The 27878-nt window shown below is 40.8% G+C and overlaps 1 protein-coding gene across 4 annotated transcripts in view; it reads right to left on the minus strand.

Moving 5' to 3' along the window:
- Nucleotides 1-1760: 1760 nt before the first annotated feature.
- Aebp2 (AE binding protein 2) overlaps nucleotides 1761-27878 on the minus strand; it is a 76247-nt gene continuing 50129 nt past the window's right edge. Inside the window, exons 5-10 of one of the 4 annotated variants that reach the window (XM_087214054.1) lie at nucleotides 26971-27095; nucleotides 18397-18464; nucleotides 15858-15971; nucleotides 13060-13086; nucleotides 2421-2476; nucleotides 1761-2116 (exon numbers count right to left, since the gene is read on the minus strand). In XM_087214054.1, coding sequence (XP_087070180.1) covers nucleotides 1944-2116; nucleotides 2421-2476; nucleotides 13060-13086; nucleotides 15858-15971; nucleotides 18397-18464; nucleotides 26971-27095 — 563 coding nt within the window. In that variant the 3' untranslated portion in view covers nucleotides 1761-1943. The other 3 variants (XM_004845791.3, XM_004845793.3, XM_004845792.3) reach the window with 3 other exon arrangements.

Consider the following 27878-nt stretch of genomic DNA (forward strand, 5'->3'; position numbering starts at 1 on the left):
ATCATCATCATCATCATCATCATAATGTAATGACAGGAATAAGTAACTTTTAGCAGTAACAGTGTGGTCTCAATTCTCCAATCAAAAGACACAAATTGGAAGAATGGATCAAGAAGCAAAATCCAACAGTATGCTATATACAAGAAACACATTGAACCCCAAAAGAAATTCATAGACTAAAACTCAAAGGATGCACCAAGTGTGGTGGCAAATTTGTAATTCTAGCACTTGAGAAGCTGAAGCAGAAGGATCACTGTGAGTTCGAGGCCAGCCTGGACTACATAGTGAGTTCAAGGTGAGGCTGAGCTATATAGCAAGATCCTGTCTCAAAAAAAAAAAAAAAAAGGAATAAAAATCAAAAACAATCTGGCAAAGAGTTGGAGACCTTACACCATTGGATTTCAGGCTTAAAGTTACCACAGACAACACAGTGAAGCACTAAAAATAAGCATTGCATGCAGATCAATGGGATGCAATAGCCAATTCAGAAAGAGCCACAAAAAGCCAGGGATGGTGTTGCATACCTGTAATCCCAGCTATTAGGGAGGCTGAGGCAGGAGGATCAAAAGTAAGAGCTGAGCCTGGGCAACTTAGCAAAACCCTGTCTCAAAATACAGCAGAAAGGGCTGAGGAGGTAGCTCAGTGGTAGAGCACTCATCTAGCACGTGCAAGGCGTTCAATCCTCAGCAGTGCCCAAAAAAGGACAAATCAAAGACCCACTTTTACACATTAAACTGATTTTTTTTACAAAGGTGTTAGAGCAGTTCCTTGGGGAAAGGACGGGCTTCTCGACAAGTGCTGACGGAACTGGAGAAACAGAACAAACCCTACTCCTCACCTCATACCATACCTAAATGTAAAAGCCAAAACTTCGAAAGACAACATAGAACAATTTTTTTTTGGTACTGGGGATCAAACTCAGGACCTTGCATTTACAAGGCAGGTGCGGTGCCACTGAGCTAAATACCCGCCCCATAGAACAAAATTTAATGACACTAAGGTGGACAAAAATTTTTTAAACAAGACCCAAAAAATACAAACCATTATGAAAAAGCTAGTAAATTGGACTTCAAATGAATCAAACATTTCTGTTCAAGATACGGTAAAGAAAATGAGAAGGAAAACCACAATATGTGTATTGGAACAAAAACAGCAACAGTTTACTATATACAGAATATATAGTAAACTCCTACAATTTTTTTAAAAGTTAATTTTAAAATGGGGAAAAGATTTGAATATAATCTTCTAATGGCCAAGAAGCACATGAAAAGATGTTCACCATCACTAGTCACTGGGGAAATACAAAATAACATCAGAATGCAGTAATAGGACACATAGGTTCGGAGGGTTAAAATAGAAATTCAGGGCCGGGGATTTATCTCAGTGGTTCCACCGCCTGCCAGGCAAGTGCAGGGATCCGAGTTTGATCCCCAGTACAAAAAAAAAAAAAAAAAAAAAAAAGAAATTCAAACAATATTAAGTGTTGAGAAAGAGATGGGACAAATGGAACACTTGCATACTGATAGCAGAGATGGTGCAAGCACTTTGGAAAACTTTGGCATTTCTTTTTTTTTTTTTTTGGTACCGGGTATTGAACTCAGGTCCTTGCGCTTGCACAGCAGGTGGCGAAACCACTAAGCTAAATCCCTGGGCCAATTTGGCATTTCTTATAAAACCAAACATACTTATACTTACCATATGAGCCAGGAATTTCATAGCTAGGCATTTCTCCTCAAGCAACAAAAACATTCAGCCACACAAATGTTCACGGCAACTTTATTTGTAACAGCTGGGAACAACCAAATGTCCACTTAATGCACTTCGAGACAGTAGCATATGTGCAGAAATAAAAAGGGATGGACTCCTGATAAATACAATACAGGTGAATATCGAAACATGCTGAAGAGAAGAAGCCTAACACAAAAGAGTACACCCAACATGACTCAGGTGACAGAGAAGTCTAGACATGAGTTTCGCTCAATCCACGGTGACAGGAGAGGAGTGAGAGCCTGGGGCTGCAGCGAGGGACAGACCGGAATGTGACACAAGAGAACACTTTGAGATGATGGAAATGTCTTCACGGGTCCTAGATCTTGGTTTCCAAATACTCTTCTTCCTTAAAAAGAAATTAAGACTCCTTGGAAACACAGTCAAGGAAAGAACAAAATGAACAGGGAACGTATAATGTGAGAGTGGAACAACTTGTGCCAGAAAGGAAGTGTTCAGAAAACAAAGAGGGACGAGTGGAGAAGAGAAGGCCGAGAGCGGGGGTGCAGCTCCATGGCAGAATGCTCCCCTCGCGTGCACAAGGCCCTGGGTTCCATCCCAGCAGTTGGAGGCAAAGGGCAGAGGGAAGATGGGAAGATGTCAACATAGCACTACTGAAAGATAGAAATAGAAAACTAGCATGTTATACTCACCAAGTAAGAACGGATTCAAGCTGTAATTATCAACAGATGCTATAACCACTGCAAGACTGATAAAAAAAACAAGATACAGGGAAATATGAGAGGGAATAGCTTACCAAACGATCAAATTTAACATCAACAATAATTATTTGTCAAAAATAAGAGCCAAATGTGGTGGTGTAGGCCTGTAATCTCAGCACTGTGGGAGGCTGAGACAGGATAATAATCGCAAGTCTGAACTCAGCCTGGGAAACTTAGTGGCTTAGCCAAACCTTGTCTCAAAAAAAAAAAAATTAAAGGGCTGTGTATGCAGCTTGGTGCAAAGGCCCTAGGTTTAATCCCCAGTGCCAGGATTAGTCAATCCATTAATGAATTAAAATGAGAAAGGGCTGGGGATGTAGCCCAGTGTGAAGGCCCAGGAAAGAAAGGAAAGAAGGGAAGGAGAGAGGGAGGGAAGGAGGAAGAGAGGGACTGCCTGAAGGAAGGAAGGAAAGAAAGGGGTGAGGGAGAGGAAGGGAGAGAGACAGATAGACAGACTGAAACTGGAGACAACAGCATATTTTTGGTTTGTTTTTTTGTTTTATGTTACTGGGGATCGAACTTGGGACCTTTCCCTTTTGAAGCAGGCAGCGGAACCATTGAGCTAAATCCCCGGCCTAACAACAGCATATTCTGATACTAGATGAAGGACTTTCTATACATCTACACAGAGACTGGCAATTGCTTTTTTCTTTTTTTAATCTATTTTTTTCTGTTTTGAAATTCTTTTTACTTTTTTTTGGCAATTGCTTCTTTAAAAATTATTTTAGGAAGATTTTTATATACCTAAAAACAATTTAGTGAAGATTTGCTAAAATGTAAACATTAGCCAGGTGCGGTGATACATGTCTGTAATCCCAGAACTACGGAGGCTGAGGCAGGAGGATTGCCACGAGTTTGAGGCCAGCCTGAGGCTACACAGTGACCTTAAGGACAGCCTGAACTACAGAGCAAGATCTTGTCTCTCTCTCTATATATATATATATATAATAAAAAATATATATGCACATATATATAATATATATGCACACACACATAATATATATATATGCACGCACACACACACACACACACACACACACACACACATGATGGTAGGGCCAGGGATTTAGCTTGGTGGTGCCATCACCTGCCTCACAAGTGTAAGGTCCCATGTGTGATCTCCAGTACCAAAAAAAAAAGAATGGGAAGAAGGTCCCCAGAGGCTGGGCGCCTTGGCCTGAAGTGAGCACGCTCACTGGCTCAGCATCTGCGGCTGCCCCTGCGCCCTCCTCCAAGGCCTCCTTGGCTGCAGAGTTTGCCCTCACTTTCAAGTGGGGCATCTGCGATCTGCTGACTCCTACCCTTGTTCTTAGTGACTCTGAAATGCACATGAAAGGGCTGAGCCACACTCTGGCCACTCAGTCACTCAACTTCCTTTCATGCAAAGATCACATCCTCAGTTGCCACCTCCCTCTTCTCAGGGTCACAAGCTGGATCCTTGTGCTAGCAACGAATGTGTCACAGCAAAGCCTCCCTTCCTAGCACCTGCCAGCTCCTGCCCTTCCACTTCTCCTCCTCTAGGAACAGTGAGTCCACCACTCCCTACAGTCGCTTGCTTTTTCCGATTCACTACAACCCCACTTCTCTCCACCCCAACTGGGATCCACACACCACAAATTTTCCTACACCCTCTTTCTCTCCATTTCCACCTGCCTAAGAACATCCCAGCTCCAGTGAAATCCAATTCTCCACCTACTCCATGCTACACCCACGTCGCTCACGGTGACTGGGAAAAAAGTACAAAATAGCATCTACTCTCATTTTAAATTTATGACAACCAAGCTTGGGTTTTTCCAGTGCTATCTGAAATATTTACATTACCTTTCCTGACTGCGCTCTTCTAGCTAATTATTTTTCATGTCTCCTCTCTCCCTGAGACAGAGAAGACTGCAATATATCCAAGCGCTCACTTTCTGGCACTCAGATGTTTAATAGGCGTCTAAAACTTTCTCTACCAAAGCTCATTCTTGTGCTGTCTTCTCCAACAGTAAATGCTTCACCCTTCACTCAGCTGCTCCGGCCAGAGGGAGACACACACATCACCCCTAGCACATGGACTCTGTATCGTCCCTTCTCGCCAATCCCGTTACTCTCCCACCGTATGAAACCCAAAATAGCTTTTCCTGCCTCCACGTGGGCAGAGTGCATTTTCTGTTCCCCAGAAAATCCCCTGTAATCCTTTTTTAAATGAATCGTTCATTTGCAGGAAAATGGATGGACACAATATTAAGCAAAATAAACCCGAAACAGAAAGATGAGTATCACATGTTTTCTGTCACACATGGAAATTTGAAGGACAAAAAAGTGACCTGAAAGTAAAAGGACTATCAAGAGACTGAGAAAGGGGCCGGGGGATTTAGCTCAGTGGTTCCACCGCTTGCCTCGCAAGCTGAGGACCAGGGTTCGATCCCCGGTACCAAAAAAAAAAAAAAAGAGACTGAGAAAGGGGTCGGGCGAGGGGAAAAGGGACAGGAAAGGGTAAAAGGACAGATATGATCAATACATGATAAAGACAGACATAAAATGTCAGTGAAGCTCATTAAGTACACTTGTTGTAAGTATAATAAAAAATACAATAAACCCTACCATCATTTCACTCACCTGTTCAGTCCTGCAGTGACTCTGATCGTGCTTAGAAGGAAACTCAACCAACATGTTTCCCAACGCCCACGCCAGCAGGAAGCCAACATGCCAGCCCTGGCCCCCGGCCACTTCCTGTAACAGTTTCACTAGAAGCCAGCTGACCATTTGGTCTGCACACCTGCGGCTGTCGCCCTACTGTGAGGGCAATCAGTGATGGTGACAGAAGTTGCAGCGCCCTGCCCTCCGCCACGTGCCCAGCCACAGGGCCACCTCTGATCTGGCCACAGCCTTCACACTCTTGTTCCTCCCTGGGCCTTGCTCAGGACACCACTCTTGGAGGAGGAGACGAGGGCCCTGACTGCTGACTGACCAGCCAGCCCTTTCACCAGAGCCCTGTCACTGACTTCATGTATTTACTGGTTTGTATCTTGTCCCTCACATCCCCCTAGAAGTTTGATAGCAATGGGGCCTTCTGTTCACTGCTTTCTCCAGCACACTGCACAAATCAAGTCAACAAGCATGAATGGACTTTCATGATCTTCATTCTTATGGGCTGTTAGTTCACCAGCAAATTCGTACGTGAACACTCCCCGTACAGTGTATAATGGTTCAACTTACACATTTAGTGGAAACCTTACTGCAGATGCACCATTCTGACCTTTTCCTGGGCCTGCAACATGCAGTGCAATACTTTGGCAACATGGAGCAGTTAGAGCACCAGGCATGGTGAGGAGGCAACACCACAGCTCAAGGTTGCTATGTTACAGCATTTGGTAGTCAGGCAGGTGCATCAAATGCAACTATTCCACCTGTGATGCTTTCCTTTTACGGTGGGCTTACCAGGGGCAAGCCCATCTTAAGCCAAGGAGCATCAGCATCGAACTGAAATTCACGTGTTGATCCCAAAGGGCAGGGCCAACACCTGGGCAGGGGTCCTAGCAAAGGGAAGAGTGCCAGTGTGGGGCTGACGCTGCTACCACAACAGGTCCAGAAGGCAAGACTTCTGCCCACGCATGTTCGGAAGCCACGACAGCCACCGGACTGTCCAGAAGGCAGGGCACTGAGCCTAAGTGGGCTACTCTCGAGACAGGTCCAATGCAGGTGGCCTGCCGGGCCTTGGACTTAACCTGTCAGCCCTTTCTTCTTTGCTACTGCTTTCCTAGCCGGCAGAGGTCTGTCCCTGTATTTTTAGAGCACATAACTTGTTGGACTTCACAGGTTCATAGCTGGGGACCTGCTGGCCTCAGGATGACTTAGCCAGAGGGCACTCCGAATTTTAGACGTGAGCATTAATGCTGGACAAGGTGAGATGGGGGCTTTGGCGGCTAATGACTTTGCACAAGAGGAACACATGAGTTAGGAGAGGGCAAGGTGCAGAGTATTACAGACTGAAGCTTCTGCCCACCCAAACTCATGTTGAATCTCTAACGCACAAGGTGAGGACGTGGGGCGAGCCCTGTGGAGGTGACTGCAGATGAGGGGAAGCCATCGTGAACGGGATTTGTGGCAACTGCTGAACACGTAGGCCTGTCCCACTGTGAGGACGGAGGCCTGCAGTCTGTACCTACAAGGGGCCCCCAGACTGGTGGTGCAGGTGCTGAGCTCACGGTTCTGCCCGCAGAACCTGAGAACTGAGTCTCTGCTACAGGTAAGCCATCTCGTCTCTTACTTTGTGACAGCCTGAACTGTTATTCTTCCATTTTCTTGGTTCCTTCACTATGTTGTTGCTTTTATTTTCAGAGAGTCTAGCAAAGTGGTCCGGGCCAGCCTTTAACTCACTATGTAGTCCAACACGGCCTCAAACTCATGACCCTCCCCTGCCTCAGCCTCCTGAGTGCTGGGATTACAGGTGTGCACCACACCTGGCAAATTTCCCATCCCACCCCCCCATATTTTGAATACAGTAGCATAGAGGAGGGAAAAAGTCCTTAAATGACAAGAACAGAAACACTAATTCTGCATGAGAACAATTAATCTGGTGCAAATTACATACGTAGCGAAACACATCACTGGCCCTTGTATACGCTTAGCTCTCCTTTACACTAACAAAGCTACAGCAACGCACAGTAGCAGCTGACTACTGACTTCTAGTTTCCAGCCCAGCACATGAGGAGCTTGGAAGTCAATCTTCAGTCCTCCCAACAAGTGAAATGATGAACTGAATCAACTTTTCTCAGAACTCCCAGAGAATTCAGGTCCCAAAGCAACATCTTCCCCCCAAACTGGACCTGGGCCAACATGAGAATCACCTTACCATGCAGAAACCTCCACAGAACTGCTGCCTGGGCAGGAAACTGTAACTGTGCATCACTGGCAAACGGCAGGCTCAGTGTGTACCAGTCTCAGTTACAAATGCAACCAGAGCCAGGCATGGTGGCACACTGCCTGCAATACCAGCTCTCAGACAGCTGAGGCAGGATTTCAGTGAATTTGAGACCAGCCTGGGCTTCATTTCCCACACATGAAGAGTCCTCCATCCTAAGCCACACAAATACCTTAAACACCAATGTTATGAAACTTAGCAGATTTTTAAAACTGCCTAAAATGTCTTTAATGCTGCCTAATCACACCCAGAACGTGAAGTTGTCTTTAAGTTAGTAAATCTGTAAAGACCAATCTGAAGTCAGATGAGTTTGAATTACTTTTCCTGTTTCCCAATACTTACCTTCAACTACAAACAGGAAAAAAGCAGAAATAAAAATCATTTATGCTGAAAGAAACCAGGCGTGTAATACATACTGCATGATTCCACTTACATCCAAGGCGAGGCGGTGTGACAGCCTGTATGATGTGGAGCAGCACAGTGACTACCAGTGTGCACCAGGGCTCAGCTGTGAAGCAGACACAGGCGGGGATGGGGACTGCGGCCCATTTCACAGGCACACGCCAAGGTGGACTCACGGGCCCATAGGGGGCTTTTTACTACTCGATACAGAGTGGGCCTGAGAGTCTTCAGGGCCAAACCATACGCAGAATACGAAGGGACTGTAAATGGAGACACAAAGATTACTGTGCCCGTTGTCCTAGCACTCACGAGTATGAGGCAGGGAGGTCACTTGGGCCTCCAGGAAGAAAAAAGAAAAGGCTCCCCACCAATAGGCATGCAAATACACATAAATTCGTGAAACAAACATAGAAAATCATGGCAATTTCATAAGCTGGTAAGATTTAGAAAACCTTCACATTTTCTTTGGCAGAAGCACAGAAACACTGCAGAGGAAAGAAAGATCCTGGCGAAGGAGGGCAGTGTTCTCTAAAAACTTGACAAAATATTCAAATCAAGAAACCAAATACTGTAGAACTCATTCAAAATGGTGTTGTTACAGGTCTCATTCCTTCCTAAGTATAACTGGGGTTTATTCTTTAAAAAGACCTTTGCCACTTAGGAGGCTGAAGCAGGAGAATCATTGAGCTCAAGGCCAGCGTGGACTACATAGCAAGACCTGTCTCACCAAAAAAAAAAAAAAAAAAAGGCTCTGCCAAAACCAAGCATTTGTAATGAAATTAAATAAGCCAGATTAATTACAATGGAGTACATAAAAATATAACATCAGTAATCCTTTTGTTGAGAGTATTTACACAGACTGACAGATAACTGGCTTTGGAAGGGTCATGTGAAGAGGCATGTGACATTTATCATACAGTGTGACTTAAACCAGACTACCTCAACCTTACCTAGCTCTACTCCAGAAATTCCCCAAATCAGCTCGCCCTAAGGAGGACTTGCCTCTCATCCTAAATGAGCAAGTGCTTCAGAGACTACAGCGCTCTGTGCTCTGCATGGCGATCATGATGGGGCCAGCAGGGCTTTCGAGTGGCACTGCGGTACACTCGTCTCCTCTCTCGCAGGGTCAGCAGCAGTATGGTGTAGTGTGAAGAACGCTGACCTGGAAAAAGCATCTGGGTTACAATTCCTGCTCTAAGTCGCTCACAATCCTTTTTAATTTTCAGATTAATAGGTCCAAATGTGACATGCAAATCTGATTCAGGAAATAAATCAGGCTAGATATTTAAAATTTTAACAGTGAAAAGTAAGAATACAAACTTCATTCCTATATTTTGAGGCTACTTAAACCATTCAAAAATGACAAAATAGGGGCTTGGGATGTAGCTCAGTGGCACTGCGCCTGCCTCGCAAGCACAAGGTCTTGAATTTGATCCCTGGTACCAAAAAACCCAAAAATGACAAAATATAATTTTTTAATCTACAAAATTTATTAAAGCTATAGTGTTAGAATTTCAAAATGCCATCCATATACCAGATCACAGATTCTTTGACAATTAAAAATATGAATGCAGGAAATTTCTTAAAATACTTATCCTTTTATGAAATATTTTTTGCATTTTTTAAAATAGAAAACTTTTAAATTAGAAACCCCAAAATATACTTCCCTCAACAAAAAGTCTAAAAAAGGTATATGACTTAACTCTTTTTTATAAAACTCCTTTTTTATAAGTATCTCCTTGTAGGTCCACAACCTCAGCCGTGATAAATGTTATCAGGTTTTGCATGAAGACTCTACATCAACTAAAAATCTGTTTGCTTTTAGGAGGCTTACATATGGAGTACTTAGAATACTTCAACCTTATTTACCTGTTTTTATATTTTATTTTAAAAACCTAACACTTTTGTTCGGCGTGTATTTTTTAAAAATTGAGGAGCAAACAACAGAACATGCTTTAAACAACTATGGCAAATTCTGTATTTTTAAGAGTAAATGCATATTTAAAACATTTTATTAGTTTATGAAAGAGAAAAAAATCTTACAGCCTAAGGTATACTGACATGATTATTAATATTTCCAATGAATAAAACAAATTTGAAATTATATATAATTATTAGTTTCCTTTCATCTGAAATTCAGAAGTAATGTGTGGCCACTTTAGGGAAAATTTATGTACTGAAAAGTTTATTAGAAAAATAAACAACTTTAAATTTTACAATATTTTCTACTTCAAGATTCTTTTAAATAAAGCAGATGTGCCTTGTGGTTTCAACATAATCTGATATACAGAATCTCATTTACTTCTATTTTGTAAAACAAAATACAAAAATACAAATGATAAAAGGATGGATTATTAATGATTAACAGATCCAATGTTAAAAATTCCCCCAAAACATCATTTGTTGCAGGTACCTAATATGGCAACATTGACTGTAAAATATATTAAACAGCTTTCACTCAGATTGAATGCACTGTCTCATTACCAAAATCAACACTATTATATTAAAATCTAAGATGTATAGTGTAAGTGTATTCTTCCAAGTGTATTTATCACCTGACAAGGATCAGCCAACTTTTCTCAACAGATCGGACAGTAAGTACTTCAGGTGTGCAGGACCCAAGGTCTGTCTCGCTGCTCACCTCCTGGATGCGGGTGCAGGGAGAGGCAGGCACAGACACCGTGTGATGAGTGGCTAGCGTGTGGGCTGCTGGGTGCCCGATGCTAGACTTACACATGGATCCTGAGTAAGAGATTATTTCACGTGTCATATTACAAACGTCACATCTGGGACCAGAAAGAACAATGTAGGTGGGTAGCAAGACACTACAGATGAGGAGATGTCAATAAATGAACATTGCAGATTACAATGTTCACACTTATTCTGCAGTCATAATTGAATGTGTGTGTGTATATACGTATATACACAAGTTAGAAAACTAGCTCATTTTAACTCTATTATTTTTGGTGTGGGAACAGTATCAAAGCAAAGTCAGAGGAGCAGTGCGAGGGTCAGGGGCGACTGAATACTCAGAGGGTAATCAATGGGCATGAAATGTGGCTCTGACTTCTAGGCGTGTCTACACAATGAAAACACTAATTTACTCACTGCGCCCCTAAAGAAGAGGCTGGAGGTGTATATTCAAGTATCATTTTTAAATTTAATTGAACTGTTACAATGTGAAGCTAAATGTGATTTGCTTTGTTTTATTAGAAAAAATACTCAAGCAAAGTCTACAATCATCGGTCAATTAAGAATGACTTACAAGAACATGAAACAATAAAATAAAAATACAGGTACAAACTATGTATCTGAAACACTTCTATTTGGCAATTTTATAACAAATCAAAATTTAAAAAGAACAAAGGCGATTGCAGATTACTTGGCAGATACAGAATAAAGCAATTGATGAAGTGCTTAAGCAAAGAAAAAAATAGTAAGAAAGCACGCTGCTTTTATTTTCTTTTAAAAAATAAAATCACATTTGCTACAGATCATATGGATAATACCCTTATTAAACAACCATTCCAGAATGCCTTATAGTAGCAATGCTTTTATTTGCACTTCACTAAATTTTATATGACTCATTTCGTGTATATAGCTCTTTACCCCACTGTTAACGAATAAAGTCTCCCATAGTTTTTATTACTTTGTACTTTTTAAAGCAAATGAGAAACGATTTACGCATCATGGAATCTTTCCCATTTTGGAACCAAAGTTTAATTCTATATTTTTGTCTATTTAAAAAAATTTAGTGTAAAAACTGCTGGTTTTATATCACTGTAGTTAAGTGAAAACTCCTCAATCAGGAGCATTTTGTGCAGTTTGACTGCATATAACCACATACTTTACAATACGTCCCTCCAACATTAAGGAAAAAATTAACTTCACGGTCACTGTCAGAAATGAGTGCCATAATTCCATTATGGGTACAGGTCCTCCCTCAAAGACTTTCTGGAAGGATGTTCAATATGTTTTGTCCTTATAGATATTAACAGTAGTACATAGTCCCTTAGGTCTGCAAAAGACATTTATTGTTAAAGAAGGTGCTTTATTAACAATTCCTCTGGCAGCACTAGTGAATTACAATATCCTTCAATATTATTTCTACCATAATATATACATTTAACTTTCATGCCTCTAGAAAAACATCTACAGTACATTTCATAATATAAAAATATATTACAAATCTGCTGAATTATTTACAAGCAATGTTTTATTATCTCTATGGAACATTTGTTTGATACAATACTAACAAGTTACACAAATTTCCATTTCTGTAAGTTAAAAAAAATTCCATATGGCTTCTTGCTTACCAAGCAAGAAAGTGATTTTATTTTCCTTTTCAAAACCAACTTTGGTGCATAAAGGATTCAGTTTGAAGATACTTTAAAAAAAATACAATTTTCTTACATTAAGAAAAAACAATTCAAAAACCAAATGCTTTCCTCAGAAAAAGATTAGAGTCATATAGGTTAAATGAAAATACAAAGATTATTCAAATTTGAAAGAGGTTTTTCAAAAACCGTTAACAAATGAGTTCTGTAGGCAAATATTAACATACTGTACTCCATGAGAAAGCCCTAGTCCTGAAAAGGGAGCCACCAGACACTGCAACACTCTTTAACAGAGGCTTTCAGCCCTAATTCGATAGACGAATTTTTAGTTGATTGCAAATGCCGTTCACTGTTTGCTTAAATACAAATTGAACACTTTTCTTATCAGAGTTCTGCAAAAGAACACAAATGGCAACCAATCACATCTATTTATCATGGCTGAAAAGTTAATTATCTCTTCAGAATTTTCACTAAATATTGCTATGACTTCCAATCAATAGACACTGTCAAGACAAATATCCTTACAGTGCATTTGGTATTTGTAAGGGCATACACATTGTGATTGCTGTTCTTTCCAATGAAACTACTGTAATCACTACAGGGAAGAAAAAAGCAGCTTAAAGCAGCAAGCATGCAAAGCCTCTGAGAAGCTGTTCCTATGTTGCCGGAAGAGTGTCGGCTCAGTCTCCCACAGTACCACTCCATGACATGTGGATATGCAGTAATATATTAATATATTCCACGGAGAGCCTACTCCATTCACAGAATGTTTACACTAAGCATAAATATTACTCTAAATACTGGATTAGAAAAAAAAGAGGAAGGGGTTGACTCTAATGTGCAATTTTTCCTAAACCCATTGTCAGTGACTAAGACTGCAGGTGTCCCCGCTTGTTTGCTTTTTATGTATTTATTTATTTTTTACCTCTTCAACCTCTTCTGCGGCATTGTTCTAGAAAAAGAGAAAAGGGAATTTTCTTTTATTTAACTGAATCAATCATAATGAGCATTTCAAAAGAAAGACATTAAAAATACTAAGATACAGGGCATGTGACAGCTACAAATCATCACTACAAGTCATTTCCACACGGTGCTGCTCCCTAAGTCCCACCTATCAGGGAGGCTGAAGCAGGATGATCACTTGAGCCCAGGGGTTCAAAGCCACCCTGAGCAACACAGCTATACCCTGTCTCAAAAAACATTTTAAAGTGGCAAAAAGAAATGTGCAGTTATTCCCACAACATCTGCATATAATGAGTAATAATTAGTTATGTAACAAGGGCTTTGTAATCTTGTCTTATGTAGCTTGCTAATGTGTTCCAAGAAAGAATTTCACATCTAAAACACACATTTTAACCAACTACTACTTTAAAACTGATGTTCATATCCCAAATAAATACGTTCTTTTTAGTCTTACTTTGAAGTTAAATATATTTTTGGAAAGTCTGCCAGTTTCATTCACATTTATGAATGTGAATTCATTTCTCCTAAAAAATAAGTCAGAGTAACTTTTTCCCATTTTCTTAATTTCACAGATTTCCTAGTCCAGATCCAGAAATTCAGGCAACAATGCCGCACCTCAGCAAATGAAGGGCCCCCATGACTCTAGAGACTCTGACTTCCAGAATAGAAGCACAAAAGTTTAGACTTCAAACTAAATGGGGGGGGGGGGGAGTTAGGAAATTACATCCACAGACGCACCTAACGTCTTAAGTGCCTTCATTTCCCAACAATGAGATCAGTAACTGTAGAATAAAATTCCTCGAGAACATCCAGTATCATTCATATTTGCTTCCGAACATCCATTCTAAGCCTAAGCAGTACTTTGTTCAATCACTTTCACTGAAATACCTAAATGGCTTTTTACACAGTACAAGGGCAATAGAAACAAGCTGCTGTGGTGAGACAGGAAATGAGGAGGGAGAAGCGGGCGCCCACGAAGCCGCAGCTGCCCCTTCTTGGCTCCCGGAGCCGCTGGGGTCCCGGAGGCGGACCCAATTTTCCAGTGTGCTGATTTAACCTCCCCTCAAGAGGAAACAAGTCCTAATTTTTTCTTCATAAAGGGGGGTGAATTGTGACTTTCCCATATTCCAAGCAGTGAATGCCCCTCAATCCTTTCCTTGATAATCTAGCTCATCCTACAAAGAACAAATTTCATTGCATTTAGCACTTGACCAAAGGATGCCTAAAGAAATTTTTGAAAATTCAAAGTCCTGCTGTCGCCACACAGCAAGGCCCATTATGTAAGAACTGCATTCTGAAGCGGCTGAGGGGTGCACACTTGTACTCTCAGCACTCTGGGAAGCTGAGACAGGAGGTCACCAAGTTCACGCCGAGCCGGGACAACTTACCAAGACTCTGTCTCAAAATAAAAATTTAAAAACAGGGCTGGGGACATAGCTCAGGATGGATGCCCTGGGTTCAATCCCACTACCGCTACCCCTACTACATACATATATACATAAATATTCATTCTCAGAAGAATATCTCAAAACTATAGGAATCGTGTTACACTGAGCAACATTCAAAACAAATGAGTCATGGAATGAATAAAATCTTCAAGGTACTTGATTACTACAAAATTACTACAAAATTAGCTAACTTTATGAAAGTTAAAACATCCCTAAATTAGCTGGGTGTGATGGCAATCCTAGCATTCAGGAGGCTGAAGCAGGAGGATCACTGCCTGAACTACATATGTTGAAAATCAAAAATGGAACAGTAACAACAAACTCAATTATCTGTTATCTTATTCCCAATTCAACCTATTCCTATGTAAAACAAGTTATAATTTCATTTAAAATATTTAAAGCTGTTTCACTGGCCTTTAAAAACTAGTTTTAAGCATTTTCAGCAGTCTTTTAATCACACTGGTGTCTGTCACATGGATAGAGGCAGTGTAGTGTGGCCACGCACTGTCCATACAGCTTTGGGCAGCTGACACCACTTAATCTCTCGCCTGAGCTTTCCCATCAGTGCAGTGGAGACAGCCGGCCCTCGGTGCCTGAGGGCCGCTGAGTGAGAGCTGTGCTGGCTCGTCTCCTCCCCTCCCCTCCCCTCCCCTCCCCTCTCCCTGCGTGCTCAGGCACACAACGCACTGACAGGGAGTCCTGAACACCAGGCCACCTTTCGATCAACTCAACCCAACACTGTAATGGCTCTTGGGAAAAGTTTGGGGAAAGTGTAGGTTTTTAAAAAGGCAACTAGTTAATAGTATTTAGGACACATGTGGTAAATTCCCAGGTCCCCAAGAATAGTAAGACACAAAGAATTACATACTTAATCATAAGGCACTTAATTTCAGATAAATCTGGAATTAGCCAGGCATAGCAGCTTTATCAAAATACTGTCTTTCTGAATTTTATGATTTATACCTCTATGTGACAGAATTTCCATATAAAAAAGAACAAGAAAGTAAGGTATGCGCAGTACCAACATTCAACAGGGGCTGACTATTCCACATTTAAGACTCTAAAGTTCAAAATGCTCTGAACTCCGAAGCTTTTTGAACAATTACAGATTTTTGTATTAGGGCTGTTCTACTGGGTAATGTCTGTGCAAATACCCCAAAATTTTTTAAAACCGGAAACATTTCTGGTCCTAAGTACTTTAGCTAAAGAACACTAAAACTGTACTCAAAAATAAGTCCTAACGTATCCAAAACTTAGGAAGACTAAAGATTAAAATTCAAGACGTAAAGGATAAAGTCAAGAAATAAATTACCTGTATATGTTTGGGTCCAAAAGCAAGGCAGTATCTTTGGGTAGCTTTGATAAATGAACTACTTTAGTTTTTAATTGATGTCGTTCACTCTCATTCACCCATACATCTGGCAGACTATGAATTTAAAAAAAAAAAAGACAATTTAAAAAACATGAATTTTAGATTTATCTTTCATCTGCTTTCACACTCCCCTAGTCTGCTAAAGGCTGGCTACTAGCAAGTTTCTCAGAGGCCATCAACTCAGCAGCAGAACATGGACTCTCACAGAAGAAATGGCACCAGGGTGTGGTGGAGTGCAGCCACAATCCCAGCACACTGGGAGGCTGAGGAAGGAAGAAACTTTGAGCCCAGCCTGGGCCCCTTGGGAACTTAGCAAGACTCTGTCTCAAAACAAAAAAGGTTTGAAAAAGCATTTTGATATTTAAATTACTCAATTTCCAAAATACTAGGGATATACAGACACTTGATTTTGACACTTTTTAAAATTTAGAACTAATGTTTATAACATTAATACAAAGAGATCGTAAGTATCAGTATGAAGCAAATGAAAATTCATCAGAGAAAAGGAGGACCAGCCCCTCCCCCCAAAAAACTCAACTGTTCACCAAAGAAAGAATAGTTTAGCTGGGCAAGGTGGTGCAACTGTAATCCCAGGGTCCGGGGGGCTGAGGCAGGAAGATACTGAGGTCAACCTGGGCTACACAGTGAGTTCAAGGTCAGCTTGAACTGTGTAGTGAGACTGTCTCAAAAAAAAACAAAAATAAAAAAAGTTTAAAGATTTATCTTACTTGGGCCTGGAATTTAGCTCAGTAGTTCAAGTGCCTGCCTCGCAAGTGCAAGGTCCCGAGTTCGATAGCCGGGACCAAAAAAAATTTTTTTTGTCTTACTTGTAATTAAAGAACTTAAAATGTTGACAGGAAATGATAAGAGGCAATACTGAGTGAGAGGTATAGCTCAGTGGCAGAGCACGTGGTTAGCAAATGCAAGGTTCTGGCTTCAATGCCCAGCGTCCCCAAAACAGGAGCCAGTACTGATAGTAAGCTAGGAAGGTAAGTTCTCTAATGGAGTAAATGGGTCTATAAACTGGTACCAACCTTCAGGGAGGCACTACTTATCACACCTTGTATCTTGTACAGTATGTGTAATGTGAGATTTTCATATCATTTTTTTAAAGTAAAGACAAAAGGTTAACTTCAATTTTTAGTAAAAAGAAGTCAGAATAAAAGATTAGCATGTCCACAAAACCCATCTAGGATGTGAGAGGTGGTGTGACTTGTAGATGTGTGTGGAGTGTGCTAACACAAGGGGAGTGCTGTGGAAAATATGTTCCTACAGCCACAGAATTCCACAAAGTCACAGATTTCCCTAGTTTATTAATGTGCACTGTTAATTCCTAAATCTATTTTAAGAACTAGTCATCCATACCACACTCAGTAACAACGCCTTAGAAGTGAGTTGAGAAAACAGTACGGGGGGTGGGGGGAGCCATATGCTGTTTATTTTTGAAGTACACACAATAAAACCTCACTCATGTATACTCATTTTTGGTGCGTATCTGTTTGGCATAAAATCTTTAATACATTTTATTATCTTTTGTAACAAAATCTTAAAAAGGTAAAAGGAAAATTAAGCATGAAATATCTGAATTGAGGAAGATTCAAGTAAAGAATTTTCTAGAAGGGTACTGAAACACAAAAATGCTATGGCTGCTAGAAATCTAGGCAATGCCTCTTCTATAAAACACCATTCCCTGTATGCTTGAAGACATCTACTTGTCTAAATAAAAAAAATCTCTTAAAGTCACAGCTAAGGCTGCCTACCTATGACCTAGAGGTCGTTAAAAATCCTAAAAATAGCTGGATGGGGTAGCATTCTGCATTCAGGAGGCTGAGGCAGGAGGATTGCAGGCTGGAGGACAGCCTGGGCTACATAGGGAGTATGAGGCCATCCTTCACTACACAGCAAGAAAGGACCCGCCTCCCGCAAAAAAAAATTCCTAAAAAGCAGCACACCCTAAAAAGATTTAAAAATCTCACAGCAGGATATGGTGCCACATGCCTACAATTCCAATTATTCTTGAAATTGTGGTGGGATGATTTCAAGTTCCAGGGCACCCAAAGCCACTTAGCCAGATGCTGCCTCAAAATTTTTTAAAAGGACTAGGGGTATAGCTCATTGGTAGATCATCTGCCTAACATAAGGCCAGACATTCAAGTCCCAGGATCCAAAAAGAAAAAAGTCGAGCGCCGGGGATTTAGCTCAGTGGTTCTGGTGGCTGTCTTGCAAGCACAAGGTCCTGAGTTCAATCCCCAGTACCAAAAGAGAAAAAAGTCACAGCTATTTTTATTAAAAACAACAAAGAGGTTTGAAGTTTATAACTTGAAGCAGGTACTCTTGCTGCTTTCAGCTTCTCTTTAATCCTGACAACCTCAAAACACTGTATACTTCACTTTATCTAAATCTTTTAAATTTAATTTTTGTCCTCAACCTTTAATAAATAAAACATAGGTCTATTAGGCACAGTATTTCAAATACTTACATGTCTTCAGGCATCCAATGAAGTAAAAGTTTTATCTTTCCAGAATCCTCTTTTCTCTTAGCTATTACCTAGTTAAGGACAAAGAAATACAAAAATAACTCGTAAGACATCACTTTCACGTATTGTTAAAAAGCACCATTGCCCTTAAGTATCCACACCCTAGATGTGACATTACCACAGCATTAATAACCTTTTCCTGCTTTGTAACAGGTAAACTTCATCTTTCCCACAGGATTAAAACCTACTACACATAGGAATCTTATCCTCTAGACTTTTGTATGGTGCCACCTAAAGAAGTTTTTAGTAAAAAATGAATTCATTCAACTTTTGGAAATCTAAAGAAATAAATGTGAATTCAGGAAAAGCTTTATGCTCCAAAGACATTCATATTACCTCAGAAGTGAAAACTTTAAAAAAAAAAAAAAAAAGTGAAAGCTTCTGGCCCTTCTAGCAGTTTCATACTTTCGCTACCTAGTATTATTTCCACCCCAAGCTGCCAAAAGCCTAGTTCAGATCTCCAACTTCAGACTTCCTCGGGCCCCAAAGCTACTCTCTAATCAGTACCCAGAGCTCTTGTTCCAAAGCACAGTCAATAAATAGTATTGCTTCCCTAGGGAGCCTTCCATGGGCCCTGAGCGCTCAGGATAAGGTCACTCTTAGTAGGTGGACATGTGCTTGAGTACCGGGCCTGCCTCCCACTCCGTGCGCCTCAGAACTCCTTCAGCCGCTTTGAGGACAGCTTCCCAAACCACGAGACAGAAAACGAGACCTCATCTGACTTCCAATGTACCGGAAGCAGCTCAGCCTACTTTCTGTGCACCAGCAGCAGAGTGCAATACTGAGGAAACGTCTGCCACAAACCAGGCACCATTCTAGGTCTGGGGCTCATGACAGTGAATCAAATAATTTCATCCATAATAAACTAGAGAGGATTTTATGAAAACAACTTCATAGTTTTTCAAAGACCTGCTGAAGTTTCTAAAAACTAAGTGTGTGCTGTAGAACTATAGGAAGAGATTAAGTGAATTGCTAAATACCTGCTTACATATTCAGTTAAAATGCTATACATGTATACATACGTACACACATATATGCTTTCCTTTTGGTTTGGTTTTTGAGACAGCTTCTCCCTAAGCTGCCTTGGAACCCCTGGGTTTGGGTGGTCCTCCTGCTCACCTCCAGAGCAGCTGGGATTCCAAGCGAGCACCACCAGGATCGGGCCATGCTTCATTTGATCACTCTCTTAATAGGAAATTAACAGAAACAACTATAGGTCTCAGGTAAGCCAAATAAAATTTATACCTAAGTTTTACTCCCATCTGAAATGTGCAGTCTGCCTACACTCAAACACATTCATATATGTATAATCATATATAAAGTCATATATATTATATGCCTCCTTTCTAAGTATTATCACTTCTTTGTCTTCTAACTCCAGTCAAGGATTAAGGGCCCTTAGCATGTGCCACCAAAATGCTGAGCGCGTACTCTACACCAGTGTGTATTATACTATCAGTGCTCTATGTGCCTATCCTCCTCATGGAATGCACAAGACTTATTTTTATTTTTTGAGTGCTGGGGATTGAACCTGGGGGTTCATACAGGATAGGCAAGGACCCTTCCACTGAGCTAGAACCCCAGCCTTGATTGGAGTATTTTTAAAGAACAAACAAACAGTAAAGAAAAAATTATGCTAGGAAAGTAAGTCTCTAATTTCAACTAAAACATTTATCATTTGCTTGAAGTTTTGTTGTGGTACTTGGATGACTTTATTTCAAATGAAAGACAAGCCGATAAGTCTTTAGGGTTAACATGTTCACAGCAGGGCTATAATTCATGTCCCACTACTGGTTCTGAACCACCAGCGATACATGCATGACTGTCCCAGCAGGTGGTAAAAGACAGTCCCAGCACGTGGTACAAGCTGGCAGGAATGTGTTAATCTTGAGGAATCTACCTAATTTAAGTGGTGAATAAAACAGAACAAAAAAGACCTGAGGTATAATAAAGGCCAGGTATGGTGGTGCATGCCTGTAAAGCCAGCACTTGGGAAGCTGAGGCAGGAGGGTCACGGTGAATTTGAGGCCAGCCTGGGCTACATAGTGAGTTCAAGGCCAACCTGGACTACACAGCTAGACCCTGACTCAAAGAACCAAAAAAAAAAAAAAGTATAATAAAAACAATACACTGCTGGGGGTGTGGTTAAAAGTGGTAGAGTGCTTGTCTAGCATGCATGTGGCCCTGGGTTTGATGACCACACTCCTCTCCAAAAAATGATAGATGTCATAAATTATCAGATTCTGAAAATTAAAGTGATACCCTTACAGTTTCCATAGGACAAAATCCACATGTTATGTTTTAGTAATCTCAGTATTTTTTACTAAGTGTAAGTTATAAACACCCCCCCCCCAAATTAGCTCATCCTAAAAACCTATTAGAACTGGGTAAAAATAGATCCAAAAACAAAAATTGACCACTTTCCCTATTATTTAAAAATAAAAGCTGTAAATATTCTAATTCTAGACATGACAGTAAAATTAATAAAAAGCTCAAGGATAGATCTGAAGGTGCTAAAACAAGATATCACTGCAATGAATGCAGACAGAAAAAACAATGCAAGCCAACTGAGCACAGTAAGCCAACTAAGTAGTAGCTAAGGTTCTGCTGACCTCTTCTGGAGAAGGCTGGAAAGAATTTCAATTTAAAAAATAAGACAAATTAAAATTATGCAAATTACACAACTGGGGGCATGGGGGGGGTGTTATCAGTATAGTAATTTTTCTTCAAAAATTAACTTTGGTAACAAGGAAACTCAACTTTCATTTCCGACAATGAACAGAAGGGATTCTGGCCAAGCATGGTGGCTGACACACCTGTAATAATGGCTACCCTTTATCTAAAGGAAAAAAAAAAAGCAAATTTGAAGCCAGCGTGGGCATCTTAATGAGATCTTGTCTTAAAATCTTAAAAAAAAAAAAAAAAAAAAAATGTGTTGGGCCAGGGATGCAGCTCAGCAGCACAGCTCCTGCCTTGTAAGCACAAGGTCCTGAGTTTGATCCCGGTACCAAAAAAAATTCATAATAAAAATAAATGTCTTTTAAAGGTCTGGACTGTGGTTCGGTACTCCCCAGGTTGAATGCTCAGTCCTACTCCCCTAAAAAATAGGTAAGTTTAACATACACAGCTTCCACCAAACCTTCCTGGTTGAATCTTCAGAGAACTTGCTCCCCTGGTGTTTTTAATGCACCCAGGAAGACCTTAGCTCATTGTGAATTACTCTTCATTCTTCTTTGCCTATAAAGTTATCCCCAGATGACACGACTCTGTGATTCCTCAGCCTGGGCATCCTGCTTCTTCACCATCACCTAGGGTTCACATCACTCATCGCTCAGCTTTGAAACTTACAACTTAACTAAGTACATTCCTAAGTCCTCCCACGCTTTCAACAGTTAGAAAATTCATCTTCATAGATTATTTTGACCCCAAGCAATTTTCTAGTTTTCCTCCTAGATTCCTAATATTACCACCACTGTCTTCAGTGCCTTCACTTTTCTTGGAAATAGTTTTTAAGGGGGAGCAGGAGACACCTCTATTTCTCCCATGACAAACCTAAAGATTTCATCAAAAGGACTACTGTAGGGACCAGGGATTTAGCACAGGGACCCGAGTTCAATCCCCAGTACCAAAAAAAAAGGACTACTGTGGTGGAAACATAAGCAAATTAGTACTTTTTTCTTTTTACTTACTTTCTGTTTTTTTTCCCTTTCTTTTGAAGCCCTGGGGATCAACCACAAGGTGTCATGCTCCCTAGGCACACAGTCTACCGCTGGGCTACATCCCCCAGCCCCTGCTTCACTTTTTAATCACAACTTCTCTGATCATTCTTGGAAACTAAGCAAGATTGGGCCTGGTGCATAATTGGATGGGAGAGATACATGTTCATTACCAGACCACCATTTCATCAGATCTGTTGTCCGTTAAATCATTCAATGATTGATGAGCACCAAACCTCATTCCTTACCCCTTTCCCTTTTCTACTACACTTAGTTTCTAGGTGACAGAATCCAGCCTGACACCTAGAAAAACTCCCGTGCTTGGATCTCTGAGCCTTGACTGGCACACCCACCTGTCTGCAAGACATGGCTGTGAGTGAAGCCCTACAGCCCTGACATGTAATCAGATGACACCTTGATTCCCTCTTCATCCTCCCTCCACCTGCGCAAAATGGCAGTGCCATCACTATAGCCAGCTGTCCTGGCCCCACAGCCTCGGCGGCATCGCTCCTTCTCATTCCCAAACCTGATACCTGTAACTCCTGTCAGGACTGACTTCAAGACATCCAGGTCTTGCCCTGAGCATCTCCACTGGGCCAATCCTGCGTCATTCTCACCCCAGTGACTGAGAAGATGAATCCTCCTTTCCCCACCCGTGACCTCCTATGACCTGTTCTCAACGCAGAACCCAAGTGAACACTTTTCCCCTCTGAGAGGGGAAAAACATCAGGAGTTTCTCTAGGGCAGGAGGCAGAGGCAGGGAAGAACTGCAAAGCTACACCAGAAAACTTTTGAGTGATGAGAATTTTCAATATCTTAACAATCAAGGCCTGGGGCTTTAGCTCAGTGGTTCCGGCGCCGGCCTCACAAGCACAAGGTCCCGAGTTCGATCCCCCGCATGACAAAAGAGAAAAAAAAAAGTGAACAATTGAAGTGGTTCCACAGATGAGTGCAACTATCAAAATTCAGAGTTGTAAACTTTAACTGGGCGCAGTTAAATATAAACTACACCTCGGTAAGTAGTCTTTAAAACCCTAAGTAGAGGATGCCTACAATGCTGCCTCAATGCTTCTGTCCCACACAGAGCAGAACCCCTGCTCTGTGTACGCTGAAGGGTCCCTTACTTACCTCGCCTCCTACTCTCCTTCTCTCCAGCTACACAACTACTCCTCGCTGTTTTTTCAAATGTACCTGGCATATTTCCACCCCAAGGTATTGTTTTTTTAATTTTCCCCTTTGGCTAAAACATTCATCTCCTTAAAAATTCAATGGTTCATGCCCTCACTTCTTTTAGGTTTCTACAATTTTACTAACTTATCTTGTTTATCACACATCTCTTCCACTAGAGTGCAGCCATAATTTTCTTGGGGGGAAGGCACAACAAAGAGGGAGGGGGGTTTTATTCACCTATTTTGTTCCCTGATACATATCACTAGCGCAGTAACTGATTCACACCAAGTCCACAGTATTTAAGTGAATGAACAAACTAGCCCAAATGTCACACTCTGGTCTTCATGATTACATTTTATTGAAAAAAAATTTTTTTTTTCAAAGAAAGATTTCTGAGAGCTGGGAATGCAGCTCAGTGGTAGACCGCTTGCACAGCTATGGGCAAAGTCCTGCATTCAATTCCTGGCACAACAACAACAAAAAGCAAAAACAGTATTTGATTTACTACACCATAAATCTATGCTCACAAACTTCAAAAAAGAACTTCAGGGCTGGGGATAGCTCAGTGGTTTCCGCTGCCTGCTGCGAAAGCGCCAAGGACCCAAGTTCAATCCCCAGTACCAAAAAAAACAAAAACAAAAAACAAAACAAAACAGAACTTCAACTATCACTGCTGGGCAAGCCTCTGATCTTGCCATCCCAACAAAAATCCCAGAATCATTAACTCTTGTCTCCACTCTAATATTTCTCCTCCAACTCTCTCATCCCACTTAGCACACTGTATTTTCTATATTCTCTGGAAAAAAATATTATATATAGTATATCAATTTCAAATTCAAACTCATACATTCCTCATGTCTTACAACCTAAGAGACAAGCTTCCTTTTCCTCTGTACCCAATCTCCCTTTCTGTCTTTTGTTCCATGTCTTCAATTCTTCTGCTCTCATATCCTTACCTCATTTCAAACATCCATAATTCTACCCCTATTTAAAAACTTGCCCAGAGTTTACTGATACCTAGATATTGCTTGATTTTCTACCTTCCTTTTAATACTACACATTTTATTATAAATAACACAAGGGTCCTCACCCTTGAATCCATGAATGGGGCTAGAATAGAAGCCCACAGCCCTATGAAATGATAATATACAACCATACTGTATCATATTAGAAAAAGCATACAGTATTTCTAGTCTCTAGTTTCGTCATCTGAAAAATTTAAATAGGGAGCAACAGTGATTGTGTGGCAACTAAAAACACCCGGAATTTATACGACACTCCATAGCTTCCCCTTAGGTCAAGCTTGCCTCTATTTACATTTAATTCGTAAATATAATCCACTCTTGGTTATCTTCTCAGCTTACTCAATCTGAATGGATCTCAGTAAAGTACATCTCCTAGAGTCCACTCTAATCTAGACTAAGGTTGTATCACATAAAAATGAAATACTAAAAGATCTTTTCTTATCAAGCAGCTAAGTAATATTTGCATTCTTACAGTAATAATCCACAAAAACACACTACTGGAACATTTCCTTTGGTCTTTTTACTGTTTTATCTTTACTTTTTTAATTTTGTTTTTAGAAACGGGGTCTTGCTTATATAGTCCTGGCTGGCCTTGAACTCATTGAGTATGTAGTGGTGGCCTTGCTAGCTCACTGCAATCCTTCCTTGGTGGCTCCAGTGCTGAGATCACAGCTTTTTCAAAAAGAGCAGAAGGTAGATGGCACACATGGAGCTAAAGTAAGCATGACAGATGCTTACTTTACTGATAACTCGAAAGGAGCAGGGAGAACAATGAAGGTGAATGTTATGGCTTCTATGTTCAGAGGCAGAGCTTCCAGAGTTGTTTGACTTGACAAAGCTTTAACTTCACTGGTGGATTATCCATGGATGAGATTGTAAGCTGGTGGTATTCCTGGGAGCTGATGGAAACAGGAGGTAGGGCCTTATCAAAGGAGTGGGCTCCGGAGGCAAGACTGTGGGAGTATCAGCTGGTCCCTGGTTCCTTCCTATCTGTTCTTTCAACCTCTGCTCCACCATCCCTTTGACCCATGCTGCTCTGCTCCACCTCAGAGCCACTGCAATGAGACCAGCGAGCGGGGCCTGAGGCCTCCAAACTCCATCTTTCCTGATCTGAGCTGTTTATGAAAGGGCCTTTGTAACACTGACAAGCCAACATAGTGAGTGCATACGTTAAAGTAAGGCAGCAGAATTAACAGAAAAGCCAAAAAATTGGGAAATACATACAGAGGGAAAGTAAAAATGTAAAACAATGTCATTATTATATAAGATGGAAAAATTGAATTTAACAAGCTATCATATCATCAATGACTATATTTTTCTCATGATTTTGACTGAAATATAAAATACACAAGTAACCCAAATTTCATATTCTTTTCAGGAATTCAAACTGCCAAGAGGCCTGGTCTGTAATTTACCTTTACTAATTTACACAATGTAAAAATGACTAAATAGCCAGGCATAGTGGTACATGCCTATAATTCCAGCACTTGGGAGGCTGAGGCAAGAGGCTAGCCCAGCCTACGTAGTGAGTGCAAGGTCAATCTGAACGACATAGTAAGAATCTGTCCCAAAAAAACAAAAAGTGTAAAATAAATAAAAAAGACTAGATAACAAAATGGCTGGCAAGGGACATGAAAAAAAGCTACTAACTGCTAGTTAACCAAAAACATAAAGTGTACTTACTGCATTTTCCAATTTGGTATTTTTATCTTTCTATGATTGAAACACTAATTCACTTAGCAAATACACTGCACTGTGTGCTAGCCACAATTCTAGGCACCTGGGATATACCAGAGGAACAAAACTGACTTAGAACCTACTTCCTCATGAAGTTTTAATGTGGTACCCAGCATTATTTTTATTTAACATGAGCTAGATGTGTGTAGCATGAGCTAATGTGAGAAATAAGGTACATGCAAATACACAGGGTGTAAACAACCTAGAAGGAGTCCAATGTTCTAATTCTACAAATAAAACCAGAGATCAGAAAAGACATCTACTTTACTTCAGGAAAAAGACCCATCTAATGCTAGCAGCACTGTGTGGTTTATCACCCTAATACTCCTGAATAGCTCAACAGGGGCTAAAATATTCAATTTAATCATAAATACAGAATTATAGGGAGCCAGGTGTGGTGGCACCCGCCTATAATCCCAGCATTCCAGAGGCTGAGGCAGGAGGATCACCATGAGTTCAAGGCCACCCTGGACTACAAAGTACGTTCAAGGCCAGCGTGAACTGAGCAGCAAGACCCAGTGTCTCAAAAAACCAGAACACGCAGAATTACAGAACTATCTGCTTCATAACTAGCAATACATGTAATATACTGGATGCACACTTCCAAACATGCCATCTGCCACACAAATATGTGCTTTCCTAAGGTTAAAACCATCCCCATCACTGCCGCCTGCCTGGCAAGCACAAGGACCTGAGTTCAATCCCCGGTACCAATAAAAAACAAAAACAAAAACCATCCCCATCAAAAGGTTTTGTGAATTTTTAAGAATGTTTTCTTAGAGTGAATAATTTAGAAATGATAGTGAAAGTCAAAATACATCTTTTTCCAAATCTGGATATATAATTTGAAAGAAAAAAAGAATACTTACAGTACTATGAAAAACAACACTGTGTCCCTTCCCTAAACTTTCTATATGCGCCGAAAGGTTAAAGCATATGGCTCGATGTCTTATCGCATCCAGTGTCTGCGCATCGAAGAAGTCATGTGGTCGTGCTGAAAGTCAACACAGAAAAGGTCAAGAATATTTAGAAAAGCAACCAAATAGTCTTGTTTCCCACAAAGACAAGTACAAGAAACACTGTAACTAAAATTGTAAACAAGTAATTAACAAGCACCTAGCTAGTTCAATGCAAAATATTTTACTTTCAAAATGAGGACTCTGGATGGGAAGTGTAATTCCAGCTCCCTGGACGCACGTTGCTGCTTCCCTACCGTGCCAGGGGCCAGCCTCAAACCTCACCACCCTGTGCAGCAGCTGCTGTCTTCGCACAGAATTTCATCATCTCTCCTCAGTACCAGTTCTGCATTTTCAACATTTCCATCTACCCACAACACTGGAGTCAAACTCACCATAGACAAAAATAAGCAATAGGTCTTACAAACATTCTATTTTAATATGGAATCAAAAAGTTTCCAGGGCCAGGGATTTAGCTCAGTGGTTCTGGCACCTGCCTAGCAAGTGCAAGGTCCCGAGTTTGATCCCCGGTACCCAAAAAAAAAAAAAAAAAGTTTCCAAATGTGACAGCCTGAGAATCTTAATGAGGTTTTTGACAAGTATTTTCTTGATTGAAAACAATTATTCTAACAATTTAAGAAACCTGTAAATACTTTCCTTCCCCCTCGAGATGGGTTCTGACCGTGGGCACCAGAGTCATGAGCGGGCACCCACCCTAACTAGGTGTGCTTCAGGAAGACTAAGCCCATCCCCATCAATGCCCCCAGATGCCGGGGGCTGAAACCAGAGCTTTCCCACTCCACTATATCCCAACCCATTTT

The sequence above is a fragment of the Heterocephalus glaber genome, unplaced genomic scaffold, assembly GCF_053883595.1.
Source record: "Heterocephalus glaber isolate CG9 unplaced genomic scaffold, H.glaber_assembly_v1.0 deba00001444, whole genome shotgun sequence".
In the NCBI taxonomy this organism is placed as follows: domain Eukaryota; kingdom Metazoa; phylum Chordata; class Mammalia; order Rodentia; family Bathyergidae; genus Heterocephalus; species Heterocephalus glaber.